The following is a 27,541-nucleotide window of genomic DNA, read 5'->3' as shown; positions in this document are numbered from 1 at the left end:
TAATATCAACATTGAGACAATATTCGGAGAAATTTATTCGTCAAAATCGAAAGTAAGTATTTAAAACTATTACCATAATCACAGAAGAAAGATATTGCTTTCAGTTTTAAACAATGAAGCAGAGGAAATTCTAATATGCAGTATAGAGTGAACTGCAAAAAGTTCTAGAAACGCCCCGCTTTTTCTATACTTTTAAATGTGAAAACTAATCACCATTTCAGCATATTATTTGGTATGGCATTGGACATCTTCAAGAGAAAGATCTTGAATAGGTTTGTTTCCTTTGTCCGAACATTCAAAATCAAGTAGAGGTAATTTGTATAGCGTAGGAAGTCTAATAATCCATTCTACTCGGTCACATGTGCAATGAAACCGGTTACCTGGAAAGAAACATATTTTAAATTATTTCAATTTAATTAATCAAATTTTAATAATTTTCATTAACTAGAGTAACTAGTATCATATATTTTTCTATTTTCGTAAATATGAAAATTCTGCAAATGATTTCATTAAATTAAATTTCCACATCTATATCATTATATTAATGCAATCAGTCTTATTACTCATCTTAAAGACCTTTGCTTCAGCACAAAGTTAGGGTGTGAAACAACCTGCTTCGTATAGTCAAGCCGTTGTCAATCTACTGAGCTGCCGAAACAGGCATCCCACTTCGATAATTTCTAGTTAAAGATGTGATGATCCAATCTTGGCAGACTAACCTGAGCAATGTTACAACTTTAATTGCGTAATATGGCCTTTCACGTAGGAGCAGTGAGCATATCTCAGTCTTTTTTCCTGTATCACGTAGGACGTACTCCAGATGCAAAAGCTTGGAGATAGCCCTACCCCACCGAGGACTCTAATTTATTCAAGCTTCGTTATATATATATAAAACGATGCTTATATATTGTAAGAAAAATATGTAAAAAATTAAATTAGTAGCGTGAATTAATTTCCCTTAAATCCTAAAAATCATAACCTCTATTTGCATTGCGTCATTTCTAGATTAATCCATGTCATATGACTCTTACATAATTCTGGTGATGTAAATGGAACTAAAACTCTATCAGCCAATAGTATATTATATTATAATATACCAATATATATTATATTATAATAAACCAATATATTTTATAGCAATTTTAACTATCTAATCAAAATGCATTGAAAAATAAAATAGGCCTTTCTGATTTTCACTGGCTACGTAATATTAATGAGTGTACCCAGGATAAGAAAAGGTGATGACCATTATATAGTAGAAAAGGGTTCCACCTTGTGTAGAGTATAGCAGAATTCCTAGCGTATGAACAAAATCACATTGCAAGCGGCCAACTGCATTTAATTTAGCTTTCTCTATGTCAAATTACAGTTACTGGTACATAGTTTATCAACCAAAATTAGAATGTGATCTCTGTCAAATGACAACTCTTCTTCATTTTACATTCTTCCAACTGATATCCATGTGGCACTTGATTTCTCGTAGTAGCATCTTACCAAGCATATTTGTGATAGCAGCTCTGTTGCGGCCTCTTAATTCCACTACTATAGCACAACGTTTTCGGAAGACTTATGATGATGCCTTAGATAATGTTATAATGTCAGCTTAGATAATGATGCCGGGCGGACAAACTATTTCAATATGACAATAAATTTATCTCTGCAGTTACCTTCCTGTGTCTGTACGATCGCCCTGTCTCGTTGAAGCCGTAAATGGTCTATATTTGCAAACATTTTTCGTAGCTCAAAAAGAAAGAAGTTTTGTAGTATTGTTACTTTTACTTCAGTTCCTTAGTGGTAGATAGTCATGCTCTCACCATCGGTGCAGAGGACCGTAATTTGACAGGCATCATATTAACCCATTGACTAATAAATAAGATTTCTATACTTACTATTTGGCCCAGAGAAAAAGAAGTAAAAATCATTTGCTTGCTTGTAATATGATTTTATACTCTGTGAATTCTACCACATCTTTTATATGCCAGTACTGTCAGAATCATTCATGCTATCACTTCCTTCAGACTCTGCTATGATCGTTACTCCATTTCCCGTTTTTGTAGATAGAATAGATTTAGTGGAATCGATCTGCATTGGTCGTAGTCTCAAAGTTCTGTCAGATCAATTCTAGGTCATTTAAAGATAATAAATAACAACCATTGAATGTTATAGAAATTCATACATTTGAGGCAAAATATATTAACTCTCCAGCCGGTTAAGAGTTTGGCTTTAAAACCACAACTTTCTCAAAAACTAACCCAAGAAAGATGTACATACTTACTTATAATATCAAAATTCTCCTGATATTTTGTATGACTCTTTTTTTTATAATTTATGCTAATTTAGACACATTTCCAGATTCACGTACATGCTCTCAATTAAAAAAGTTATGAAAAATATTCTTAGACGTATTCTTGGCCTGACCGCTTGGAATTATTTTAATGCACTTTCTAGACCTGATCAATAAAGTACTCAACTTCTGCATTGTCCTCGGATCATCTGTTACAGCCTAAACTATTCTGTTTCGCCTATAAAGAAATGACAAATATTTTGATTGTTCTCTCTAGTTTGAAGAGCAATGAGCTCATTTTGTAATAAAAAAATAGTGTGGTATTATGAAACGTTTAGAGGGATGTTTATTCAGTGCAGTAGTCATAGAAAATTTAGAGAGAGTTTTCCTCGTAAACTCTCTTTCAAAAATTTCATGATTTGGAGAGAACTTACGCAGTAGTATGTATCAAACTGTCAGTGAAACGCCTTAGAAGAAGAAGTATTACTCAATGTTATAAGACACTGATACTGATGCACAACTGATATACGAGGCTAATTTATAATCTTTCCGAAAGCTTGTTACTGTAGTTCCTTCTTTTCATTCCATGGCTGCATTTATGTGGTTTTTAAGTATATACCTGTATTAAATTCTTTAGTTTGATACTTCACATTTCCCACCTTAATATTCCATATTATGTGACAGCTAATTTAAAATTGTCATGTAAACATATATTTGGAACTTGACGTTTTTATTTTTGTAAATTAATATTTATAATTTATTGTGCTTTTATTGCACAGGGAGAAATATATTTATAGTTGACCTTTGAATAACTCCATATTTGGGATTTCTCAGCATTTATCAACAGTATGCGTGAAAATCCCCATATAACATTTGATTTCTGAATTAATTATATATTACTGTTGAGCCTAACTAATAGCATCAGCAAAAGATTAACACATATATTACGTGTCATGTGCATGATTGTTATAAAATGATAACACCAGCTGTTCGGTGGTTCTTTAGGCATTCTATCTTCCAAATAGTTTGGATTTCTGCTTACATAAGAAGACCAGTAATGAAGGTTTAGTCCTAATATTTCGAAAACGCATGCTTAAGAATTTTTTTTATAAAATATTGCATTAATGTACATAAATTGAGTATGTGTATTAACACCAGATTCATCAATTATGTCAACATCGTTTATCTCTGTACTAACACTTCGTACAGAAACGAAATGAAACTGTATCGCAGTTACAATAAATATATTAAATTCTTGAAGTTTTTTTCCAATAGCTTAACGTATAACACTTTAAGGTGGTGAAGGATATAATCTGATACATGAAAAAAAGGAGTACATGAAAGATGTGCTCAAAGTATCTGCACATTTTTCATGCATTCATGCCTTGCGTGTTTTTTTTTTAACTTTCTAATATTTTTAGTCTCTACGGTTTGCTTACAACGGTCTCAAACTAACTTAAAAAAAGAATTCCAGTATATTTAAGTATCACGGTAAAACTGAGCGCCTTTCAAACCTCAGTTATTCATGGGCAAACTGTTTTTTAAAATGGTAAAATTTTGTAAGAAAGATACTTACGATTAACATATATAACTCCAGTTCTTCTTTCTGCCATTCTTTTTAAAACTTCTTTAAAAGCTTGCTCTGATAACTTAGTGAGGTTATTATCGGTGAGATTCAAGCATTTAAAAACTTGACCAGCAAAAGCACCATCAGACACAAACATTATTTTGTTATTTGCGAGATTTAATGTCAATTTAGGATTTTCTTGAATAGTGGAAAATGCGAAGTTATTAATTACTGTCAGTTTATTATACCGCAGATCGATTTTCTCTAATTTCGTCAGATATTTGAAAGCATTTGATCCAATGTGATTTATTTTGTTAAAAGATAAATCAATTTTCTTAATTTTATTATTTACAATATTTCCAAAAGCTTCGTCTGGAATGCTTTTGATGGAATTATATTTTAAGTTAACATACTCCAATTTCGGAAATGATGATAATTCTTTAAAAGGAAATTTCTCAATATCATTATGAATTATTTCTATCCTCTTCAATGAATTTCTTGAAGAATCAAAAAATTCGGAAGTAATTGTAGTGATTGTGTTTTTCCTTAGGAAGATATACTCAAACTGAATATAACCTAAAATGTTGGATTCTATGCTCGAAATCCTAGAGTTCGTCAAACTAAATTTACCAAAACTTCTAAAATATGGAATGGAGTGTGCAGCTCGTGAAATACTTTGTACTTCTGTTATTCTGTCGCAATGAAATATAAGAAAACTTTGAGGTCCATCACAAGTGCAAGGTAAGATTTCCAGTGACGGTGGACACAAAGGCAATTCTTCTGCATAATAGGCATCCAGCATTGAAGAATTATTCGTCGGCCCTATTATTAGCACATCTTCAGAATTTACTTTAAGAACCAAAAGAACGGAGGCAACAATCAATCCTGAGGTTAATATCATCTGAAATTGGCATAATAATAATCTTAAGAATTACAAAAGTAAAGAAAAAACATTATTTCATCTAATACAGATAATAAAAACACAATCAAAATCTTTCCGAATGCAACAAAAATTAGGGAAATTTAAAATTTCATTAGAAAAATTATGCTTTTTTGAAATATTTGTTAAATCCATGTTATAGCTCTCTAAATCAGTGTCAGTAACAGCTTCATCTTATATTTTCAAAATAAGAATGAAAAAAATCCATTTCTGTGAAAGATTCTTCTCATTTAAAAAAAAAATTAATTCAGATCACAGCCTAAAAGAAAGTTATTAGTCTAAAGGGTCTTTGTCCCTGTATTGTTTTCGTTTCGAAATTTTGCGTCGAATCACTATAAACGACGTATCACTTTTCAAATTGTTGCCACCAAATGTTAGAGTCCTGCATTATATTTGAAGAAATTAAATAATGAAGAATCTGCATAAATGTATGTATGTTTCTCTCATTGTGATAAAACAACGGTACATAGAGCTATCCAATTTTGAATGACGTAATTATACTGCTAATATGAGCATCTGAAAAGCCAAATTTGAAATTTGGAATCTGTTTTATTATAGATTTTAATATTTTGTAAAACTTTAACGAATTTTTATTAGCAAACTCAACGATTTAAAAGCGAGCAATGGCAACACCCTACGGGGGGGGGACCTTTTTATCTCCAGCGCGCGGAACTGTGTATCGGAAATTCTAAAGATATGTTCATTTTAAAATTATTTTGCGACATTGCTGTTGAATTGAATTTTATGGTTTAAGTGCAAAAAACATGATATTTAATAAATAAAGGTAACACACAAAACGTTAAAAACGCCCCTTTGGACGTAATTTAAAATCGGAAACCTTTCATATTTTTTTATTTTATATATCAAATTACCAAGCTTTAAATCTTTCTGTCTGCCAAAAACAGAGGTGCCAGATCTCTCGATTCAAGCGGAGGACTCGCAGTTTCGAGCCGCACTCTTCTCAATCCAATTTACTACACATTTCTTTACATTTTGTAATCCCTAAAATTTCTCGACTTTTATGTGGCTTGGCTTAATTTCTCATTACTTGTACATGAAAGCATATTTTTTGGCGTCTGAAATAATTTTCTCTTTTGCATTACCCGTGTACGCTACTCTGTGAATGTGAGAACAGATATATTTGGAATCATCATATTTCATTTCTCAAGCGGCGCTTCTCTTGATTAGGCATATATTAGCCAATGAAAATAAGGCTGTTCTTTCATCGCTAAGAAGTCCACTAGTGGTCACGTGGATAAGACCGCTAAGCACTTGTAGTTCGAGTCCAGTTTGAAGTCATGCAAATGGACTGGTTGAAAGAGATTTTTGTAGCGTTCTCTTTGCATAACTTTCCTTGCTTTACTTCATCAAGAACATTTAGCATACTTGCAGTGTGTACCATTTCGCTTTGAGATTTTTCGATTTCTTACTAAGAAAAAGCTAATATCCTTAAACACATGCATATAGAAAAGCAGTTAAACTCTTCTTACTGCTAAAAATAAATCTACGTGATAACTGCTATGAATAAAATTACGTTTTATGTTTCTTAAAGAAAGCAAAATCTACCAATGTTATTTGCAATTTCCTTAAAGCCGACTAAAGTACACAGCTGCTCAAAACAGTTAGGGGATATTATGATATTGGATATAAACTGCGGATGTGGAAATTTTTTGGTGATTGATATGTGATGTGTAGGTGTTGTAAGATATGAAAAAACCAACGAACGAGGAATAATTAAATTTGACTATATCTGTAGGTAAACAAAAAATGCACAATCTGTGCATACTATACAAACAAACAAAAAAACGTGATTTATGGAATAGAAATGAGTTTCAATATGGGGTGTGGTTTCCTCTAATCGGAAGCAATGTTGCACACTTACGTGCACTTATGCAAACATTCAACGGGAGTCAGTTGTTTTTAATCTTCTCCTACAGAAAGAATGCTGCAGATCGCTTTTCACTCCTAATCTAAAACGCCTACCTTTTGACGTCACAGGCAAAATTTGCATATTCTCAACTCTTTAAACGTTATAATTTTTATTTCTAGCCTCTTCTACTTAAAAAAGTTGTCGATTATATGGTTATTTCACATCGAACTCTCAATATCCCATAATTGTTTTGAGCAATGTATTGTTTTTCTATTTGAAGGTACAAATAATACGTCTTTTTTATATGTAAGTATTTTTTATTATGTGCATTTAAGAATTACTGAATTTCCACATATTAATTAGATACTATTTGAAATTAGTCCTCTACTTTAAAAAAATTATTTCCTTCTGCACAATTTTGTCATTTAAAAATTAGTTTAGTCACTGAAAAAATTCTGCTCATTTCTTAAAAATATCGGTCGATTTCTGGGTTTGGTCGGTTGGCACCTCTGCTTAAGATATAAACGTTAGCTGTGTGTTGTTTAGTCAAAGTTGATTTTATTTCATTAGTTAAACTTAACAGTTAAAATCTCGTTTATCATATCAATAATTTTTTTTCCTTTTATTAGAAAAAACACGCTATATAGTTTTGAAATGCTGAGAACAATATCAATCCTCTGCTGGTTCTTCCGAATCAGATCTGTGCATTTTCAATAGTTCAGGGAATAGACCTACAAGCAATATACAGTTGTTCACAGGATGGATCTGTTCCCTAGCAGATGTTTTCACTTTTGCAAGTTTAGCGGGTGTTTTCACGTTTGCAAGTTTAGCAGATGTTTTCCCTTTTCCGAGTTTAGCCAATTATCTTGACTCTGGAATAGTTCGATAACACTACCCAATGGCAAGTTCAACCTAAATAAGCAAATAAAATACGCAGCAGGAAATCCACCTAGCAGACAGTCTCAGTTTCTTCTTATTAAGATTTAGCAATGGAAGTACTAATTGGCGTAAGTTGGTTCCTAAAAACCATTTTTTCTTCACACTTTTCAATATCTGCATATTCTGAATCATATTCTCCATCTCCTTTAATTTTGCTTAAAATCTCATCATCTAGTTCTTTAAGCTGTGCAAACTGACCCTTCAATACAGCCCATTTCGTTACTGCAACTTCAACATCAGGCACCTTTTGCGGATTTCTTCAGTTAAAAGATTAAAATTTCGGCTAAATGATGTCCTAAATAAGCCTAGATTTTCTTACTAATTAATTCCTTTTTTTACAATTATTTAATTATTTTCAACTTAAATTACAAGAAGGGCTATTCTAGTTATCTGACTCCAAAAGATCACGTCCGTGTCACCACAATGTCGCAGCGAGCTTCAAGAAATTGACAACAGAGAATTTCTGACTCCCAAGTTTTTTGCAATCGACAATTTAATAACTTGTTCAACATAATATCTATACTCCAAAGGCGATTTTATTTAACCTCAGCTTTTATAACGTCGTATACATACAAAAATACTTTTCTAAACTTCAGCTTTTAGAATCAAAACATTTTTCTGTATTACTAATCCAAGAATGCTAAAGCCTAAATTTAAATTATTGATACAGAAAAATTAACAGAATAATACAGGAATGATACAGAATGGTCCTTCATTTACAAGCTTTTAACTGACTGCTTCGTGATGTTTCCTTTAATATACTTTCAGTTATCCATGTAGGAAATTTGGGAGCTACACGACCGATTATCCGAACTCCTATTACGCAAACTGTCCAATTATCCGAATACTCCAATTTCAAGATTAAACAGGAAGTCAGAAAGACTTAATCAAGTTCTGTCTTAGGAATTTCAAATTAAGCCATGGTATATATCAGAAGTAAATTAAAGATCTCTGCGTTGAAGAAATACATCAATCTAATTTTAACAGAAAAAAAAATGAAAATGGAAATGAGCAGTGTGATAATGAATATCACGCATGCAAAAGAGATGATGTAAAGACCACTGGAAAAAATCTAAATTATGATGATAATAATGACTGGCTGAAGCCTATTTAAATTGTGTTCTAGATTAACAAAACAATTGAGGATAATGAAAAAGATTATTACGATAATGACTTAAGCACGTCAAATACCGCACCTGATTAAATTTTAGAAACAGTAATCATTACAGCATATAAAAAAATACTTTCTTTGACATCCAAAAAGCAATGAAAATCTAAGCATTGAAATGTTAAAATAATTATCAAATTCCCTATAAAACTAAATATTTATCACATTCTCATTGAAAAGTGTATCTTTAAGTTCAGATAAAATTTAGTTTATGTTTATTGTTGAAGGTACGTGTATATAAGAAAAAAAATACCTATATGGTCCCGATAATCGCAAATATTTTTAATAATAAATGTTGAAAATAAAATAATTTTTAACGTTAATTAATAACAAGTTTAATGATAATGTTAAAATGTTAATTTATTTAAATAAAAAAAATCAGTACTTTAAACACTAATATTTAGGCTATTAGATAGCATAGAAATACAATTTGTTTTCAATTACAATATTTATATAAGAAAAGAAAAAATCTCTGAACTATCGAATGAAGATTTTATCACTAATTTAAGTAAAATGCGCTTACAAAGCTAAGTATGTATATCCCTAACTCTACTTTCACACAATAATTAAGTTTCAGATAAAATCTTTCAAAAGAAAACTGAGTAAAAAATGTAGAGTACATATAAAAAATAGAAGACTGGTTTCAGTTGTAAAAATCCAGTACAATTCGTTTGATATTTACATATTAATTGACACCAACAACTTCGGCTGGGTTCAAATGGCAGTAATTTTCAATAAATGTCTGACTTTTTCCTGAAACCATATCCTCATCTTTCGCGGTATTCTTTTTAACATGGACTGAATCTTCTTATATTTGATAATTATGCATTTATATTATTCGTGAGTTAATGGTATTCACAGAATAATGAACCAGAAGCTATCAGCTGTTTTCAGAGTTAAAGAATATTGCCGAAAAATCGAGACAGTTTTAATTCTTATCCACTGAAATTAATGTGTTGATTGTAGAAACCTCATTTGACGAAAGTCGGATCTTACTTGTCGAAAACTGGATTTATTTACTATAGTTTTAAGGAGTTGACACTAATCAAATGTTTCCAAGAAGAATTATATATGGCAATAAAATTATCACTGACTGGAAAAATTATTTTCGGAAAGTTTGCAGTCACCGAATTTGAGGCAGAACCTGAATTCCCGACACGGAAACTGGCAAAGGAAGTCTCCAGTATCCAGATCTCCGAGTAAGTATTTCGGAATAACAATCCCAGCATTTCTTAGTCTATAACTATTTCTCTTTCTAAATAAAACTCATAAAAATCTTTAGTAAAATGTTTGAATGATTTTCAGTTAGTTAGGCACTTTTTTTATATGTTATTTTAAAAGTTAATAAAAGCATATATTGAATAACTTTGCCGAAACTATCAGGTTATTTCCGCAATCGAATCATGGATCTTCTATAATTAAGACTTCTGAATTAGTATGGATCTTCTAGTTGCCAACTGACAGTGTTAGCTGCTATAAGTTAAGGACAATTCAAAGAGACAAAAGTGAAAAAGATATAATCAATTTGCATGTTTGCTTATTAACTAGTGCTTATTTGTTATCACTTTCTAACAACAGCTGTTTTGAGTAAAATTCTAAATATGTCTCGGATTTCTTGAAATAGTTTTGCGTCCGTGTTTATATTCCAATGGAAAAAAAAAAGATTTATATGGAACAGTGTATAATAATGAATTTTTCACTGACGGATCATTTTAATGCAGGAACTTTGAATCTATAATTCCTTTCTAAAGTTTGATTACTTTGAAAAATGAGACATAAGTGTGGCATTTTTTATATGAATGTAGGTTCCAGTAATTGTTTTTTATTTGGAATATCATTCAAAGATAAATCATCTGGATATTAGGAGAAAAAGGTTCTCTGAACCATGTTAGTAAAAATAAATCGTACAAAAAGAGAAGTTTAATTTTATATTTAAAACGTTTTACATCAAAATCATGTTAAAAATGTTCTTTAAAAAGAAAATTAGATGTATCTTTCGTTAAATCTATAAAGTGCATAAGCAGTGAAAATTACTATTACAAGCATAAATTTATTTATCAAAAGTACAAAAATAATTAGTTTTTGAAATACTTCTTACTTTAAACAGTAATATTTTATTTGAAATCTATGAAGTATTCGGTATTCGACTTACTGTTTCTCTCAATAGTTAACCTTTATGTCTCGCATAAAATATCAACTTTTAAACTTCAGATTAAAGCCTACGAATATATAGGCTATCATTTTCAGGTACGGATTAATACAAAGCTACCGTAAAAATAATTATGTTAAATTTAAATGTGCAGCAGGATCCAAACCAAAAATAGGACCTTAAATAATTGTCTCATCAGACTTAAATAATCATTAATTAAAAATTCACCTCCACAAAATTTGGAAGATTCCGAGGTAATGCAAGTAGATTTCATATGAATATTGCATGACTTGCATGATAGTAAAATTGGCCAAATGAGACAGAGAATTGATACACTTCTCGTTATGTGGCAACTGGAAATAGGAAATCATCATCCTGTACGCCAAATTAAGCATAATAGGAAACGGAAAATAAAAAAACAAATTAAAAAGTTAATGAAAAGACCAAGGTTAATCAACAGGAAAGATGTCATGAACAGGAAGGAACACCATGATAGTGAAAGTTTTTGTTTCAGTCAAAATCAGTCAAAGAAGATAACAACTAAAAATTTTACTAAAAACTCGATCTTCACAAGACGTGGCTACATTTGACTGTAATTTGTTAGATCTATGGAGCTTTCGCTTATTGGAAAAATATTTCCAAATACTCTATAAGATTACATGCTGAAAAGTATATTTTAACCAGTAGTCTTAAGAAACCCAACTCCATAGCTCGTGTGTATCTTTGTTGATGCCATTTCATAGAAACTAGTATCCCCCCCCAAAAAAAAAGAAAATTAAACTTAAAAATTAGTTTCGATAAATAATAAAAATTATATTCATACTAGAGACCAACATTTAATCAAAAACATTTTTTATAATTATGTCCTGAATTTTATAAAAGATTTCTTAACACTAAAATATGGAAGATTTTAATTAAGACACAATAACACGCCAAATAAATACTAATTCAGAGTCAAACAACAAAATTCAGCGTTATATTTACAAAATTTTCACAGCAAAATTTTGTAAATATAACGCTGAATTTTGTTGTTTGACTTCTGAATGGAAGATTTTGTTTGAAATTCACATCGTACATACGAGTATCGTATCGTCTATAGCCTAATGGCTCTACAACTGATGACGTTCGTAATTGTGTTACGCTGGTCTCTGCTTTAAAGACGATAATGTTTTGTTCAAAAGAATGGAAATATGCAGACCAAGATCGTAAAACGTTAAAAATAATGAGAGGAACTCTAAAATTTGTTTTGAAATAATTTTTTTTATAAATTTAGAGTGTTTCATTTTTGAAGTACATGATTATTAAAATTATGTTTCACAATTTTTCATATAAAAGTTAATAAACAGTGAATTTATATATAAAAGAACTTAGTGGTTGATAAGGGGGATTTTAAAATCATTTGAAATATTTTGTAAGCATATTCGTTTACCAATGATTCATCAAAAATATGCCCTAAAACTCCTCCTTGAAGCCTTTTTCTGGATGCTCATCTTTCACTTGTTTCGGGCAAGAATAATTTGCAAATAATGAAGTAGTTATTTTTTTATTTAGTAGAAGTTTTCTATTTTCACAAACATGAGAAGTACGTTGTTGTCTTTTCTATTTTAAAATATATAATAAATTTTAAAATAGAATTCTAACCGTGCACAGAAACATTTGAACATAACTGAAGAAGGGATCAATACCAACAGGGTCTGTATTGACTCCCTGGGAGTCGATAAAATTTTAAAGGGGTCAGTGATCTTCAAGAATCGATAGCCAAATATGCACGGGCAATCGATCGGCGTAAAAAAATATTAATGTTTTAAAAGTGATAATTAATTGTCTATTGATACAAAACTAAACCATGTCCTAAGGAAGACATTGCGTAAAATAAATACGGCAGAAAAAGGGCATACAATATTTTTAAGATATTTTTTAATTAATAATACATTTTTTAAATATAATTTTTTTCCATACAAAACGTCCAGTACAACAAAGTTAAACGCAGAAACACAAAACACTCAAAATAATGTGAAAAACACAAAACGTCCTCAGAAGATTCGTTGTTATTCAGAAGCCTTCTACAAAACTTAAAGCAAGATTTTTATGTTCGCTGAAAATTTGGATGTACCAGCATGGCTCATAGAACCGCTGAACTACGAAATACTGTATATTGTAATACAAGAAGAATTGATTGCATTGAAGAAAGATGTTCAAGCATAATTCTTATTCAAAATATATATAGAAGCTAAGTTTTGAAGTTTGAAAGTCATCTGAGAAAAACAATTTTCCCTCTTCTTCGTTGTAGTAGAAGCATGCTTTAGTCAAGTCAATAATTTATTACAGAAAGCAAGAAACATGTTCAATATTTAGAACAAAGTGATTTAAGATTTACGTTAAGCAGTTTTATGCCAAGTATTTAAAACATTGCATAAGTGCATCAAGCACAGCCATTTCATTAATTAAAATAAAACGTTTGTGCAACTAGAATCTGTGATTTTTGTTCCCGAAAACTTGTTTATAATTAATTCTAAAATAAAAAATATTAATAAGACAGAAAATTCATATTCTTAGTTTAACTAAAATAACTTGAAATTAAACTTGTCTATTGTTCTTATTGTTGTCTATAGTCCAACTGTAAACTGTAATTCTTTAAGTTATTGCATGTGCAATTATTAGTATTACGATTATGTTGTATGCTGTTTCTTACAGAGAAAAACGTAAGGGTTCGATGAAGAAAAACCATTCTTTTAAAAGAGATGGATGCAAGAAGAAAGGTTGGGATCTAAGCAATCGGAAACAAACTTTAGCTGGTACATTTTTTGGCCCGTTCAATATATAACAGCAAGAAAAATTTCTATCACAGGAAACTGCTGAAAATTAGCCACCATAGAATAATTAATTCAGATTTCTTGATGACAAGTGAACGTCATAAAAATAGGTTTGCGGAATAAACTGCATGGAGCTTTGGCTGATTGTGATGAACAGTATTTTAATACTTGAATAATTATGCGGACGCAGTCAAACATATCTTCAGTGGCTTCTTTGACATCGTTCAAGTAGCCTTTTCCTTGAACGAGAAAAGTGACGTTTTTCAAGCAACGCACTGAAGACATGTTTGACGCAGTCAAAGATGTCTTCAGTGGCTTCTTTGACATCGTTCAAGTAGCCTTTTCCTCGAACGAGGAAAGTGACGTGTCAAACTTTCAGACGTACATATGATCTGATAACAGCACTTTAAAAATTCAAGTTTTGTACTGAGAAAATCGTTGGAACTTCTACTTAAAGCTTTACTTTAAACAGTTATTGGCTTCGTTTTGCTGACAATAAGATTTCTTTAATCCCATAGTTTGAAAATAGATGAATGAATGTCAATAATTCCAGTGATCCAGCAAGATTTCGAAAACTATTAAATTGCTAAAAACTATATTCTACTGCGATCCAAAAGTATCGTAAAATGTAACAATGGATGCTATCTCTCTATCTATAACAATCGGTACCTTAAAAATAGCAAATTTTCTTTATGTGTATAGATACATCCTTACACATGATAACGACTGATACTTCACTTTGTATTCACTTTTGATCTTGAATTAGTCTTTCAAAGTGGATTGAAGAGAAATTAGCACTAATATGAAGTCAAAAGAAAGTAAGGGGGAAAAGCGAAACCTGCCTTATATCGACACAATTTAACTTGAAAAAAGTTTTAATTAATTGTTGATATTAAAAAGAATTACCATAATAGAATTTTATTCTCAGAATAATCAGAATGTGTTACAATTCCGAATAATAATTAAATAATAAACACTTTATTTCTCATTATTTAATGAAAAAAACTGAAGACATTCTCAAGCAAATTAATCAATTTGTTAACCATTTTAAATATTGAAATGAATCCCTTTATATTTTATAAAAAAATTTAAAATGATTAAAATTTAAATAAAAATATATAAGCAATATATGTAAAATTGTGTATACTGAGTATTGTGACCAAATTGATTTGAGAGCTATTATTATACTTATCTCTAAAATATTTCGTAACATTAAGCAATGTGTTAGTACATGTATGATATGTCAGTTTTCTTATTGAGATTATGCGTACGTTATTTTTGATTTCATTGCCCTGTAGGGTTTATATTTATTTTAACTAACATTTATTTTAAGTTTAAACTATCTTTCCTGTCAAGCCTTACTTTCCCCTGAAACTGCCAATGCCAGAGTATGTAAATTTTAGTAGAACGCGCAAGGATTCAAATTATCAGCGGAAGTATTCTGAGTTAAATAGAATGGAAACGAGTTCGAGGTATGCTGTTCTTACTTCACGAGCGCGGAGGTAGTTAGCCAGAAATTGAAGAACCCCGCGTTTCGGCCTGTGTGCTTGCCTCGGAGAATTGTTAATCGTTCAGCGTGATATTCAAAGTTTGCTGAATTAGCAGCGGTATTGTAAAACGCGGTGATGTTAGTTACGTTTAGAGAGCCTCGTAGTTAGAGTCTTGTTATTATTTCTTTTCAGGTTCTTATTTTTATTTTACCGCCGGGTCGGCGTAGTTTGTGAGCGTCAAGAGCAGGCAATTGTAATTTCTTAAGTTGAATAAAAAGGGACTTAAACCCTTAGCAAGACTCTGTCTAAATTCCAGTTTCAACAGTCACCTCTTGGTTGCGTGCAGGTTGGAGGCGCGCAAATCTACATTGGCGCCCGAACACTTGTCGAACTGAAATGGCCGAAAATCGGATGGAAGCCGTGGGACAACACCAAGAAATGGCAAGCCAATTGGAAGGATTTGAATACCTGGTCCAGACTTTAAGAGCGTCAATCAAGCCAAACGTTAATTTCGACGGAAAAAATTCGGTGGCGATATTTCTAGAAGGCCTAGAAAATCCCTTTCAGCTCTACCCTGTGCCTGAAAGACAAAAAGTTGCCATCGCCACATCTGCACTAAGAGGACAGGCCGCGCTATGGTGGAAGAATATAGGCAAATTTTTATTAGGGGAATTTGGAAGCCAGACATATACATTTGAAAATTTCAAAAAATCGTTAGTAAAGGCCTTCGCCATAGTGAAAGATCGAGCAGGGCTAGAAGCCGAACTATATAGTTGAAGAACTTTATTCTGCGAAAAATTAAGCTGACGGATATGCTGTATGGGAAGAAACCCGACGCGGAGATTATTGAAATAATCTTACCAAGATTGTTACCTGCTGTTCAAGACTACTTCGAAATTAGAAACCCAAGCACATTGCAGGAGCTCTTCGAATTGGCGGTGAAGTTTCAAAATCGCAGAATAGCGGAAAAAGCTAGAGGGGCATCTTATTCTCAAAGTACCCGAGGGCAATCTTCAAATGAGCAAACCAGAAATGCAAACCGCTCTTATGGGGGAAAAAGCTATCAAGCTAACTCATCGAACCTCGAAGGTCAAGGCCCAAAAAGGAAATTCGAAAACAAACATTCGCGTACCCAGAAGGCAGAAGTTGAAAGGAAAGCTTTAAACGAGTAGAGGGGCCTCTGAAAGCGAGGGTCCAGACCCCAGAAGTTTAAAAAAAAACCTCAAAAAGACATTTAAATACGGTCATGGTAAAAAACTCACATCTACCAATTATACAAGTCCTGGTTGGCGATGTACCAGTAGAAGCCCTCATCGACACAGGAGCTGAAGGTAATTTTATGAGCGAAACCTTCTTCAAAAAGAATTTTTATAGGTTACGATTATTTAAAAACAAAAATACGGAAATTATAGCGGCGCAAGGAAAAACCTGTCTCTGCATCGGGAAATTATCAATAAACATACAGGTAAAAGAGGAAAGCCTCAAAGTATTAATTTTTGTAGTGAAGAATCTGCAAAATTCTCTTATTTTAGGTATGGAGTTTTTAAGGACCGCGAGGGCCAAACTGAATTTTCAAGACAGTTCTGTTGTGCTGGAAATGGACCAGAGGGTGGTGGAACCTGTGGAACAACCGCAAGTTGACCTTAGCCATTTGAATGACCATGAAAGTCAAGCCATCCAGCAAGTGGTGAGTAATTTTTCAAACTTATTTTCAGAAAAGCCTGGTAACTGCCAAATAGTTACGCATGAGATACAGTTAACTGCCGAAAAACCTTGTAGGACTAAACCGTATCGTTATGATAAACAAAAAGACCTAATCATCTAAGAACATATTCAGGAGATGTTAAAGAATAAAATAATAACGCCCATAAATAGTGAGTACGCGAGTCCAGTCGTACTATGTAGGAAAAAGAACGAGTTTCCTCCTTCGGATAAAAGGGCTTGGATGTTTGCTATCGATTACAGAAAACTGAATAGTATTACTAAATTCCCAGTTTACCCTTTGCCGGTTATAGAGGAAATTATTAGAAAGATCAAATCTACTAGATATATGACTACTTTGGACTTAACGTCTGGCTACTATCAAATAGCTATGAAACCCGAAGACATACATAAAACCGCGTTTATAACAACATCGGGCACTTATGCATTTTTACGCATGCCCTTTGGGTTGTGTGGGGCCCCATCAACATTCGAGAGAGCTATGGAGATTGTTCTAAAGCCTGTCCTATGAAAATCAACTTTAATTTATCTAGATGATATAATTATAACGAGTAGTACGTTGGAACAACATATAAAAGATCTAGAAGAAGTTTTTAAATTATTAAAAGAGACCGGTCTTACAATTAACGCCTCAAAATGCAAGTTCGCAACTAAAGAACTTAAATATCTCGGTTATAAAATTTCGCAAAAGGGTATAGAAACGCAAGATTCAAAAATAAAAGCGATCAAGAATTTCCCACCGCCCAACACCGCCAAGAAACTTTCTTCTTTCCTTGGGTTATGTTCTTACTATCGGGCTTTCATAAAAGATTTCGCTAATATTGTTGAACCACTGTTAGTAATTAAAAGAAAGAAAAGTAAATTTACGTGGACAGCGGAAGCAAATACCGCATTTGAAAGATTAAAAGAAGCGCTTATCAATGCCCCTGTTTTGAAATTCCCGGAGGGGGACGAAAACCTGGAAATTGCAGCAGATGCGTCGGACTATGCGGTGGGTGCGGTTCTTATGCAAAGTAGCCATCCTCTGGCATTTTTTAGTAAAACGTTGAATCAGACACAAAGGAATTATACAGCTACAGAGAGAGAAACATTAGCCGTATTAATGGCTGTACACAAATTTCGAGTTTATTTCGGCAAAGCGCCAGTAACAGTCTTTTCGGATCATGCGGCTGTTGGTAGACTTTACTCGGGGAAAAACCTAACGCCCAGGTTAATAAGATGGGCTTTAAAACTCCAAGAATATAATCTAATAATAAAATATAAACCGGGTAAGGAAAACAATGTAGCTGACGCACTTTCTTGTATAAAACTGGACGATGAAGGAAATGAACTTAAATGCGCTGTGTTGACTTAAAAAATTTTAGATTCTAGAGATACGATTATCACTGAACTGAAAGCTGATCCTGAATTTGGAAATATCTATGCATATTTGAAAGACCCCGAAAGCTTTGAGCACACAGATATCGATGCGATAAGAAATAGAGCAGAAAACTATGAAATAATAGATAATTTATTATTTTGTACGAAAACAACAAACGAAAATCTCGAGTACAAACCAGTCATCCCAGCCTCGCTTCGATTAAGCATTTTGAAGGAATTACACGACGCGAAAACAGCGGGTCATTTAGGGGTCAGAAAGACTTTAAAAAGGGTACGCGAGGCGGTATATTTCCCGCAATTATACAAAATAGTAACTGCGTATGTCAGGTCCTGCAATCAATGTCAGTTAATAAATGATATTAATTACAGCCCGGCCGGGTACTTAAATAGCATTCGCGCTACATTTACGAATGAAATTTTAGGCATAGATCTTCTTGGTCCCTTCCCCCAGAGCGAGTTAAATAAAAATCGTTTTCTTTTAGTAATTGTAGATCACTTTTCAAAATGGACAGAAATTGTTCCACTTAAACGCGCGTCAGCCAAAACAGTCGCAGATGCATTCTTACACAGATACATTTTAAAATACGGTGCACCGATAAAAGTCATTAGCGATAACGGAAAACAATTCATTAGTCAAATATTTGAAAACATATGCACTGGACTTGGCATACGCCATATCAAAATGGTTCCGTATAGACCACAGGCAAACATAGCAGAAAGAGTGAATAAAAACATTGTAAAAATAATTCGCAGTTACGTTAGCACACATCACAAGCACTGGGATGGCTACATAAATGAATTAGCTTATGCTTTAAGAACGGCAAATCACGATACTACGGGAAAAACCCCAGCAGAATTATTTTTAGGCCGAAAGTTAATTACGCCTTTAGATAATATGTTCTTTGTGCAACAAGTAAGCAAGAGTTTAAACAGAAAGATGTGCAAAAACTTATTGATCAGGCGCTTAAAAGCTCGGATACGGCAAGAAATAAGCAAAAAATATATTACGATAGAAAACGCCGTGAAGCAGATTTTAAAGTTGGGGATAAAGTATTGAAGCGGAATTTTCTTTAATCAAGTGCCCCAGACAATTTTACTGCAAAGTTAGCTCCAAAATTTGAAGGCCCCTATGTAATTCAGAAAATCAAAGGAGTCGTATTGTACCTTAAGAACGAGAGAGGGGAAATCTGTAAAGCAAGTCCCGACCAGGGGAAAAAATACTATAATCAAAATGATTTTGAAATCCTTAAAAGTTTCTTGCAGGACTCAAGCCTAAAAGAAGTAGAAGGTCCAGAAATAACGACAACCGTTCCACCACCCAAGAAGCAGAGAACTGAAGAGAGACCTAGCCCTTCTATAACCCAGGCGACGGTACCGAAAAGAAAAAACGAAAATTTTCAGACTCCAGCATTTAAGAAAAACAAGAATGCAAAGCCACCGCGTAAAGAAACCTTGGTAAAGAGGAAAACACCACCTACAACGTATCGCAGTAGAAATTATACATCAAGGAGAACGCTCCCAGGGCCAGAGAGTCAGGTGCAAACAAGGCAGCCGTTCCGGAAACTAAAAAGACAGCAGGAGGAACGAAAAGACCAGCAACAATAGAAGAAATTCAAGAAGGACTCCAGACCGGAGGACGTCAAGACCAGCCATCCAAGGGAAAAACGAAAAAGACAGCAACCCGACGATTGCTACGCCAAGAGGCCAGCATGCAGAGGACGCAAAGGAAAAACTAATGTGGACGACACTCGGAGGTCAGTAAGGAGAAGATTGACGTCCATGAAACCTATAACGTGGGAACAGTTTTGCCAGAAAAGAATGACGGAGTTTCAATCATCGAAAACTCAAAGATAAGTTAAAATCTTCTATAAATTTTTTGTTGTTGTTCCGAAATGTTATGCGTAAGTACGAAGTTCTATGTTTTGACGAATGTCAATATGTCTCGGTTGAGACTTAGTTTTGTTTTACTTTATTTAGCTAAGGCAAAAGTATTATTTTCTTTAAGTACAAAATCTAAGAACAAGCATTTTCTGTTGGTCAAAAGACTAATTCTGTTATGTTAAAGCCAAAATTTGGCCGAAGATAAAAATAACTTCGTATTCTTGTATTAATAAGAATTTTAGTTTCAGTGCCGCCAGCTTGGCGAAGAATGAGTAAAGTAAAAATTTATTTTCTCTTATTCATTTTATGGTAAATTATAAAAATCATATGTATTAAAATTTTGTAAATATACGTAAATACTTGAATGTTATGTAAAAGTAGAATTTAGTCTAGATGAATAAAATTTTAGATGCTAAAAGTAAATGCTTAAAAGCAATGAATTCGAATTTAAGTATTAAACTGTAGATAAAATCATGCTTTATAGCGAAAGCCTGCATGTCTAAAGATGAATGAGGGGGAAGTTAGAATGAATGTGTTTTGTAGGGTTCTCCACCTACACTTGAATATTAAGAGTGTTAAAGTAGCTCTTCGAGTTGCAGAATGTCGAGTAAGGTGTGTCTATTTGGTCGTTGAATTCTAACAAATCATGGTAGTTAGGGGAAGTGTTGTAAGACTAAAACACGAATATTCCCGTTTGACACCACACATGGTGAAGAGCCAGGGTAAAGTTAAATTAATGTTTGAATAATTGAATGAATGTGAAGTAAGCAGTAACTAAGGAAAACGAATCGTTTAAGAACAAAAATTTATTCAGTGTCAAGAAAGTGTAAATTATAATGTATTTAGAAAGATACTGATACTTATTCCTTCCAGATGCTGGAAGGAAAAGAACAAGATTGATTGCTGAAGTCCAGGAAAAGTTGCTGTAAGAAGAGAGATTTATATAAGTATCTACAGAAATTTAGTATACCTTTTGTTACATAAGATTTTTTTTTGTGTAAACGAGGCTCTTAAGAGTTAGTTCAGAATTGTAGAAACTTTACAACAGGTCGTTTGTAGGACCTGCTTCCAAGTTTTCCAAATTCTGGCAGCGGCAAATGTAGGGTTTATATTTATTTTAACTAACATTTATTTTAAGTTTAAACTATCTTTCCTGTCAAGGCTTACTTTCCCCTGGAACTGCCAATGCCAGAATATGTAAATGTTAGTAGAACGCGCAAGGATTCAAATTATCAGCGGAAGTATTCTGAGTTAAATAGAATGGAAACGAGTTCGAGGTGTGCTGTTCTTACTTCACGAGCGCGGAGGTAGTTAGCCAGAAATTGAAGAACCCCGCGTTTCGGCCTGTGTGCTTGCCTCGGAGAATTGTTAATCGTTCAACGTGATATTCAAAGTTTGCTGAATTAGCAGCGGTATTGTAAAACGCGGTGAGGTTAGTTACGTTTAGAGAGCCTCGTAGTTAGAGTCTTGTTATTATTTCTTTTCAGGTTCTTATTTTTATTTTACCGCCGGGTCGGCGTAGTTTGTGAGCGACAAGAGCACGCAATTGTAATTTCTTAAGTTGAATAAAAAGGGACTTGAACTCTTAACAAGACTCTGTCTAAATTCCAGTTTCAACAGTCACCTCTTGGTTGAGTGCAGGTTGGAGGCGCGCAACTCTACAGCCCTTTAAATAAAATTTGATGTCATGCATTTTTAATGACCTAAATTGTAAATAGATCTTTTAGGGGGATCAGAATATTATGAGATCAATGCGTTTGAAAGCGTTTGAAATAGAAGTTGCGTTTTTGATCTCAGAGTTATAAGGAAGAACAATAATTTGACCTCGAAGCATTGATAAATCACTTTCTACAAGATATTTACTACGCATCATTTCTATTTCCTGAAATGAAATAAATTATGATAATTAACTGAAACTAGTTTAGCAGCTAAGATAGAATAAAAATACATCAGTACCTCGCATAGGTTTGGCTTAGATCAGTCCGTATTCACTGTAGTCTGTTTTGAAAATTTAAAAGAAAACTAAATATTAATTGAGCAAAATAAAAATAAATTCTAAAACATTAGTGCACAAAATGGTTTTTAATGCATAAATGACTAGGTGTTTTTTTTTCCCCAATTAGACGTTCAAGATACTTTTTGGGCATTTTTTATGCATTTTTTAAATTATACAATGGGATGCATATTCCAAGTATCTTTTCCGCTGTCTGTTTGTTTACAAAAGTATCTATTCTTGAGCCGTTCTTTCATGAGCTCTGTCAACTATCGGCAGAAGAGGTGAGAAGAGCACTTAATTGAGTGCATCAAATCGAACATTAATTAAATAGATAATAAAACACTTATTAACACAGATGAACAACGGGCCTGTGAGGAGATAGAGGACAACGACGGCTATATTGAAAATTAACAGCTGAACAAATATCGAAAACAATTGGAATGGATGAAATTTTATCAGAATATATTATGGAAGTTAATCTCAACATTAAACGTTCACTTATAATTCGCCGAACGATAAACAAAGTAATTCGGTGCTATAAAAGAAGTGTATGAAGAGAAAAGGCTAAAGGAAGACAATGTGCAGAGATTAATATTGCAGGTTTTCGAGAATAAAAATTGAATTACTAAAAACGTAAAGTTTCAAAGTATTTGAATTTATTAATCTTGTTTTATTTATCCTTATATAGGGAGAGAAAAAAAATAGAACAGAATTATCATTTTTTGTTGATAGTAAGTTCCTCAATTAGCCCGGCTTCGAAAAGTCCGGGGTACTGCTGGAACCGATTGCCCGTACTGTGCGAGGTATTGCAGCATTTGCATTAGTTTTAAGAAAAAATTTAATTCAATAACGGCTGCGAACTCGATTAATTTTTCATTATTTAATATATAGTAAAAAATATACAATCAAAATGTTTCATGCATTAAAATCATTACAAAAATTATCACATTACAGAGTTTACTAATGTTAAAAAGACCTAAAGATTTCATTCAGTATATTTAATCATTTAATATAGTTTCTCTATTCAAATTATTCAATAATGGATTATAAGTATCTGCATGTTGTGAAAGTAGACCATATAACAAACACACAGAATAGTTACATTTTAAAGTGACTATTCTGCTGAATTTAGTGAATTCTTGATTACAAAGGGAAAATTTTATATATATCTTTTCTAATTTTACCACTCAATTTTAATTTTAGAAAGCATTTTCTTACAATTTTTCTCACTTCTAGTATTGTTTTTCTAGAATTTTTAAGGTTTTCATAAATTCCTTTAGATATGCATTTTATGTCAGATCCTTTTACAATATTTGAAATGATCCAAATAAGCAAAATTTGCATTAATAACTTGCAAGATGCTACAGATTCCTAATTTTTTTTTAAATTTATATAAAAGTTAATTACAAGCAGAAAAGAGCTAGAGCTATTGCTAAAATTTTATGAAATCAACCTGGACCGTATATGTTTCATTGCATTATCTGATATTTATAACTTGATTTTTAAAATTTGCAATTTAAACGCATTAAATTGACGTATAAAAGAATGTAATAATTCCTTACCTTTTATCAGTTCTTTATTACATAAATATTGCAAAATATTTAGCTATAAATTCCAGGGGAACAATTTCGCATCTGTTGTAACTCGAATTATTCATATAATTTGAAAGAGTCTACCCAAAATAGGGTTGAAGCAAAAATAAAAAAACTCCATTGTCATACAAAAAGTTACCCCCCACACGCAAGCCAATAAAAACGCACCAACTCAAAATGCGAGCATGAAAGCAAATGGCCAGTTGACTAGGAAAGGTGGCTCTCTCAACACGCACATGTGTTTTCACATAAACCAGTTGCTGCATTGTGAAATTGTCGGTAAGGGAGGGGAACCAAGATGAACAAAAGAGAGATGTCCACACGCTGCATAACTTGCATTATGAGAGCAAAAGGATAGAGGATATCAGTTTTTTTTTTTTTTTTTTTTTTTTTTTTTTTTTCCCTTTCTAAATCCTACTAACATGCATCTTTGATCAAAATAGATTTATCAGCCACTAACAATTTAAATTACTTAAATCTAAGTAACTATCTACTGTCTTTAAAATCTACTGTCTGCTCAATCTACTATCTTTAATCTTAAACTATTTAAATTGTAATCAATTTTCTTTCATTGTTCATTAACTTTACAGTAGTTGTACTTTCAGTTATTCAGTCTCTTGAAACAAATTTGTCTACTTGTGAACACAGCTTAACATAAACTATATCTTTTTAAGTAGTATATAAGAATATCTTATATTAATGCTGAAGAACATGTATTCATTACCCCTAAACGTAATTATGTAGATCTTTCAATTATACATTAAGAACCTTTTTTCCTGGCAAGAAACTTCCAACGAATGGGCAAAATATTATTCAACATACGTTGGCGTATAAATAAATATTTATCAGTTTATCGGTCTGAGTAGTGGATTTCCAAGATATACTCCCCGCCAGGGGGCTGAGGTAATAAGACTGCTGTATAGTCTTTTGGTTCGTAGCCCTTCCCAAAAGACTACCTGATATTTTTGCAATTTAAATACGAGCCACTTTCCATTTTCCATGAAGCCATCCAATTTTTTTTCTCTTAGAAAACTGTGACATATTTCCCCGTATTAAATTAAACAAATAAGTAAGTTGTACTATACCTACATTATATAAATAAAAAATTTCTGAACTTTATCCTATGGAAGATTTAAATCAAATAAATTCTTTATTAATAATGTGAGTCTTACGTAGAGCACTTAAAACTGTGTTCTTTACACTAAAATCACATCATTGATTGAGTCGATAAGACGGCTGAACACTGGTAGTTCGCCCCTGGCATGTATCTCAGCGAAAGGAACAGTTACATAGGATTTTCGTATTCTACCTCATGTTCAAATTAAACATGAACCAGCTTTTCTTCGAAAATCATCTATGAAGACATTCCTTTCCTGAGGAAGAGAGCCCTCATGTATTCTCTTTTAATTAATTAATAACCAACTATATTTTTATTAATATGCTAATGCAAATTCTGAAAACTTTATCACATAAATTTATACAAACAGCTAGTTGCCCATTACCTATTTTGCTATTGAAAAGAGTTTAAAGATGTCCAATTTAAATTCAATTTAGAACATGACAGTTCTTTCGTAGCTTATGGTTGTGCAAAAAAGTTACTCAAGTTTTAGTAACCTAAAAATAATCTTAAATCTTCAGACAAATTAATCTTAAAAAATTCCTTTAATAGGTGATACCTAGACACTTTTGCTTCAAGTGAGGGACTCTGGATACACAAGAGAATATGAAAAGTAACAGTATTAGTTTCAGACCAATTTTTTTTTCCCTCTTTTGGAGTTTTGCTGAATTTTAATGTACATAATGTAAAAGTTCTATGGTTTTTAACTGTCATTTCGGTACTACGTATGTTTCATATATTGGTTTTAGACCAATTTGTTTTTTTTTTTTTTTTTTTTTTTTGTTTTTTTTTTTTGAGTTTTGTTGTATCAGGTATTTCTTCCGCCTTCCTAGCGTGCCTTCGTGGTGTATAGTTCTGCACGCTGGGCCGGTGTTCCAGAGGTCCGTGGTTCGATTCCCGGCAAAGGTGGTTGCTAATTTTTCATCTCTCCGGCCTCCAAAAAATACCTGATGTCTCTACAGTGGCGCCCGAACTAAAAGGGTTGTTGGATGATGATTCTCCGCACCCAGATTTGGCTATTGGGTCCCCTAAAAACTCCAGTCGCCCTTTAAAAGGGGGAGTATATAAGGTATTTCTCCCACCTTCCTAGCATGCCATCGTGGTGTAGTGGTTCTGCACGCTGGGCCGGTATTCCAGAGGTCCGTGGTTCGATTCCCGGCGAAGGCGATTGCTAATTTTTCATCTCTCCGGCTTTTCCAATTAACCTATTATCTCTATAGTGGCGCCCAAACTAAAAGGGTGTTGGATAAGGATTCTCCACACCCAGTATTTGGCGATTGAGTCCCCTAAAACCCCAGTCGCACTTTAAAAAGGGGAGTATATAAGGTATTTCTCTCCCGTTTCTAGTGTGCCTTCGTGGTGTAGTGTTTCTGCACACTGGGCCGGTATTCCAGAGGTTCGTGGTTCGATTCTCGGCGAAGGCGTTTGCTCATTTTTCATCTTTCCTGCTTCCAAAAATATCCTACTGTCTCTACAGTTGAATTTTAATGTACATAATGTAATTTTCTATAGTTTTTAACTGTCATTTTGGCACTATGCAGGTTTATGCCTTTTTTCCAAGCGTTTCGAAAATATTTAGGGAAAATTCTGGTACATTTCAGATTCGAAGTTTCGTTTTTATATGAATTTTAAAGTTTTTAATAAAAATTTGATGAAATCTTTTTTACGGTTTTTGATCTCAAACTGACCAGAACGAAACATATTAATCGACGTTAATGAATCTTTAATTCATGTTCCCCTGATGAGTTTTGAATTGGAGTTTGAATGAAAGGAGATTTATTTTTTATTTGTATATTTTCTCTTTCGTATTTTCATTTTCCGAGATTGTTCTACTATGAATTCCCTCTTTAATCTATTAGTTCTGATATTATGTTACAAATATTATACACGGTTGAATTATTATATTATGGAGGAAATGTCTTTCTTTTATTCCAATTTACTAATTAATTTAGATGCTTTAAGTTTATTCTACTTCTATCCTGCAGCTATAGCGCAGGGCGGGTTTTAAAAAAAATTTAGTCTAATTTTTAATTCGAATTTTTCGCCTTTTTATATATTTCTATAGCAGTCGTGAAGCTTTGCATCAAAGTTCAGGCATGATTTTTGCAGAGTGACAAGGAAGAATCCAAAGACGACACAAATTGGTTTAGCTTCTAATTGCCCATTTTTATTTACTCCAATTAGCAGATCATTTTCCTTTTAGATGACACTCTCTAAATTACATATCCATAGTGATTTTAACTAAGTATGATTGAATTTAAACTTTATGCGTCATAACTAATTCTAACAAAGGAAGAAAAGATGGACAGGGCAGCGCAGTCTTGTAGCAGCGAGATTAGGAAGCAATCTGACTAAAAATGGCGCGTGCTCAGTATTCAAAATTTTACATATTATGATTTTATTGTTCGAAAGCTAACATATTTTGTATGTTTCAAAATTATATATCTCATGTTTTGCTACTCTAATGCTTTATCTCTCAAAAAAGCTTCTCTATCGCTTCGCCCCTTTTTCTTTTGAAAGGGGGGAATGTGCAAGATAAAAAATATGAAAGCAGACTTCTAAATTTAATTCGCTATAACCTCTTTTATTTTCTATTTCATTTGGAAACTTCATCTATCTGTCCTAAAAGTAGC

The 27,541-nt window shown here is 32.7% G+C and overlaps 1 protein-coding gene across 1 annotated transcript; it reads right to left on the bottom strand.

Moving 5' to 3' along the window:
- Positions 1-11: 11 nt before the first annotated feature.
- On the bottom strand, positions 12-23,988 carry LOC118189706 (uncharacterized). The gene is made up of 3 exons (XM_035360364.2): positions 23,762-23,988; positions 3,861-4,752; positions 12-380 (listed from the first exon to the last, which is right to left on the bottom strand). The coding sequence occupies exons 2-3, from the start codon at positions 4,750-4,752 to the stop codon at positions 226-228; spliced, it is 1,047 nt and encodes a 348-aa protein (XP_035216255.1). The 5' UTR covers positions 23,762-23,988; the 3' UTR covers positions 12-225.
- Positions 23,989-27,541: the final 3,553 nt, after the last annotated feature.

Source organism: Stegodyphus dumicola, chromosome X2 (assembly GCF_044657685.1).
Source record: "Stegodyphus dumicola isolate Sdum_Otavi_A_Nest chromosome X2, ASM4465768v1".
Taxonomy (NCBI): Eukaryota; Metazoa; Arthropoda; class Arachnida; order Araneae; family Eresidae; genus Stegodyphus; species Stegodyphus dumicola.
Note: the sequence above shows the minus strand (reverse complement) of the source record. Positions and strands in the feature narration are given on the sequence as shown.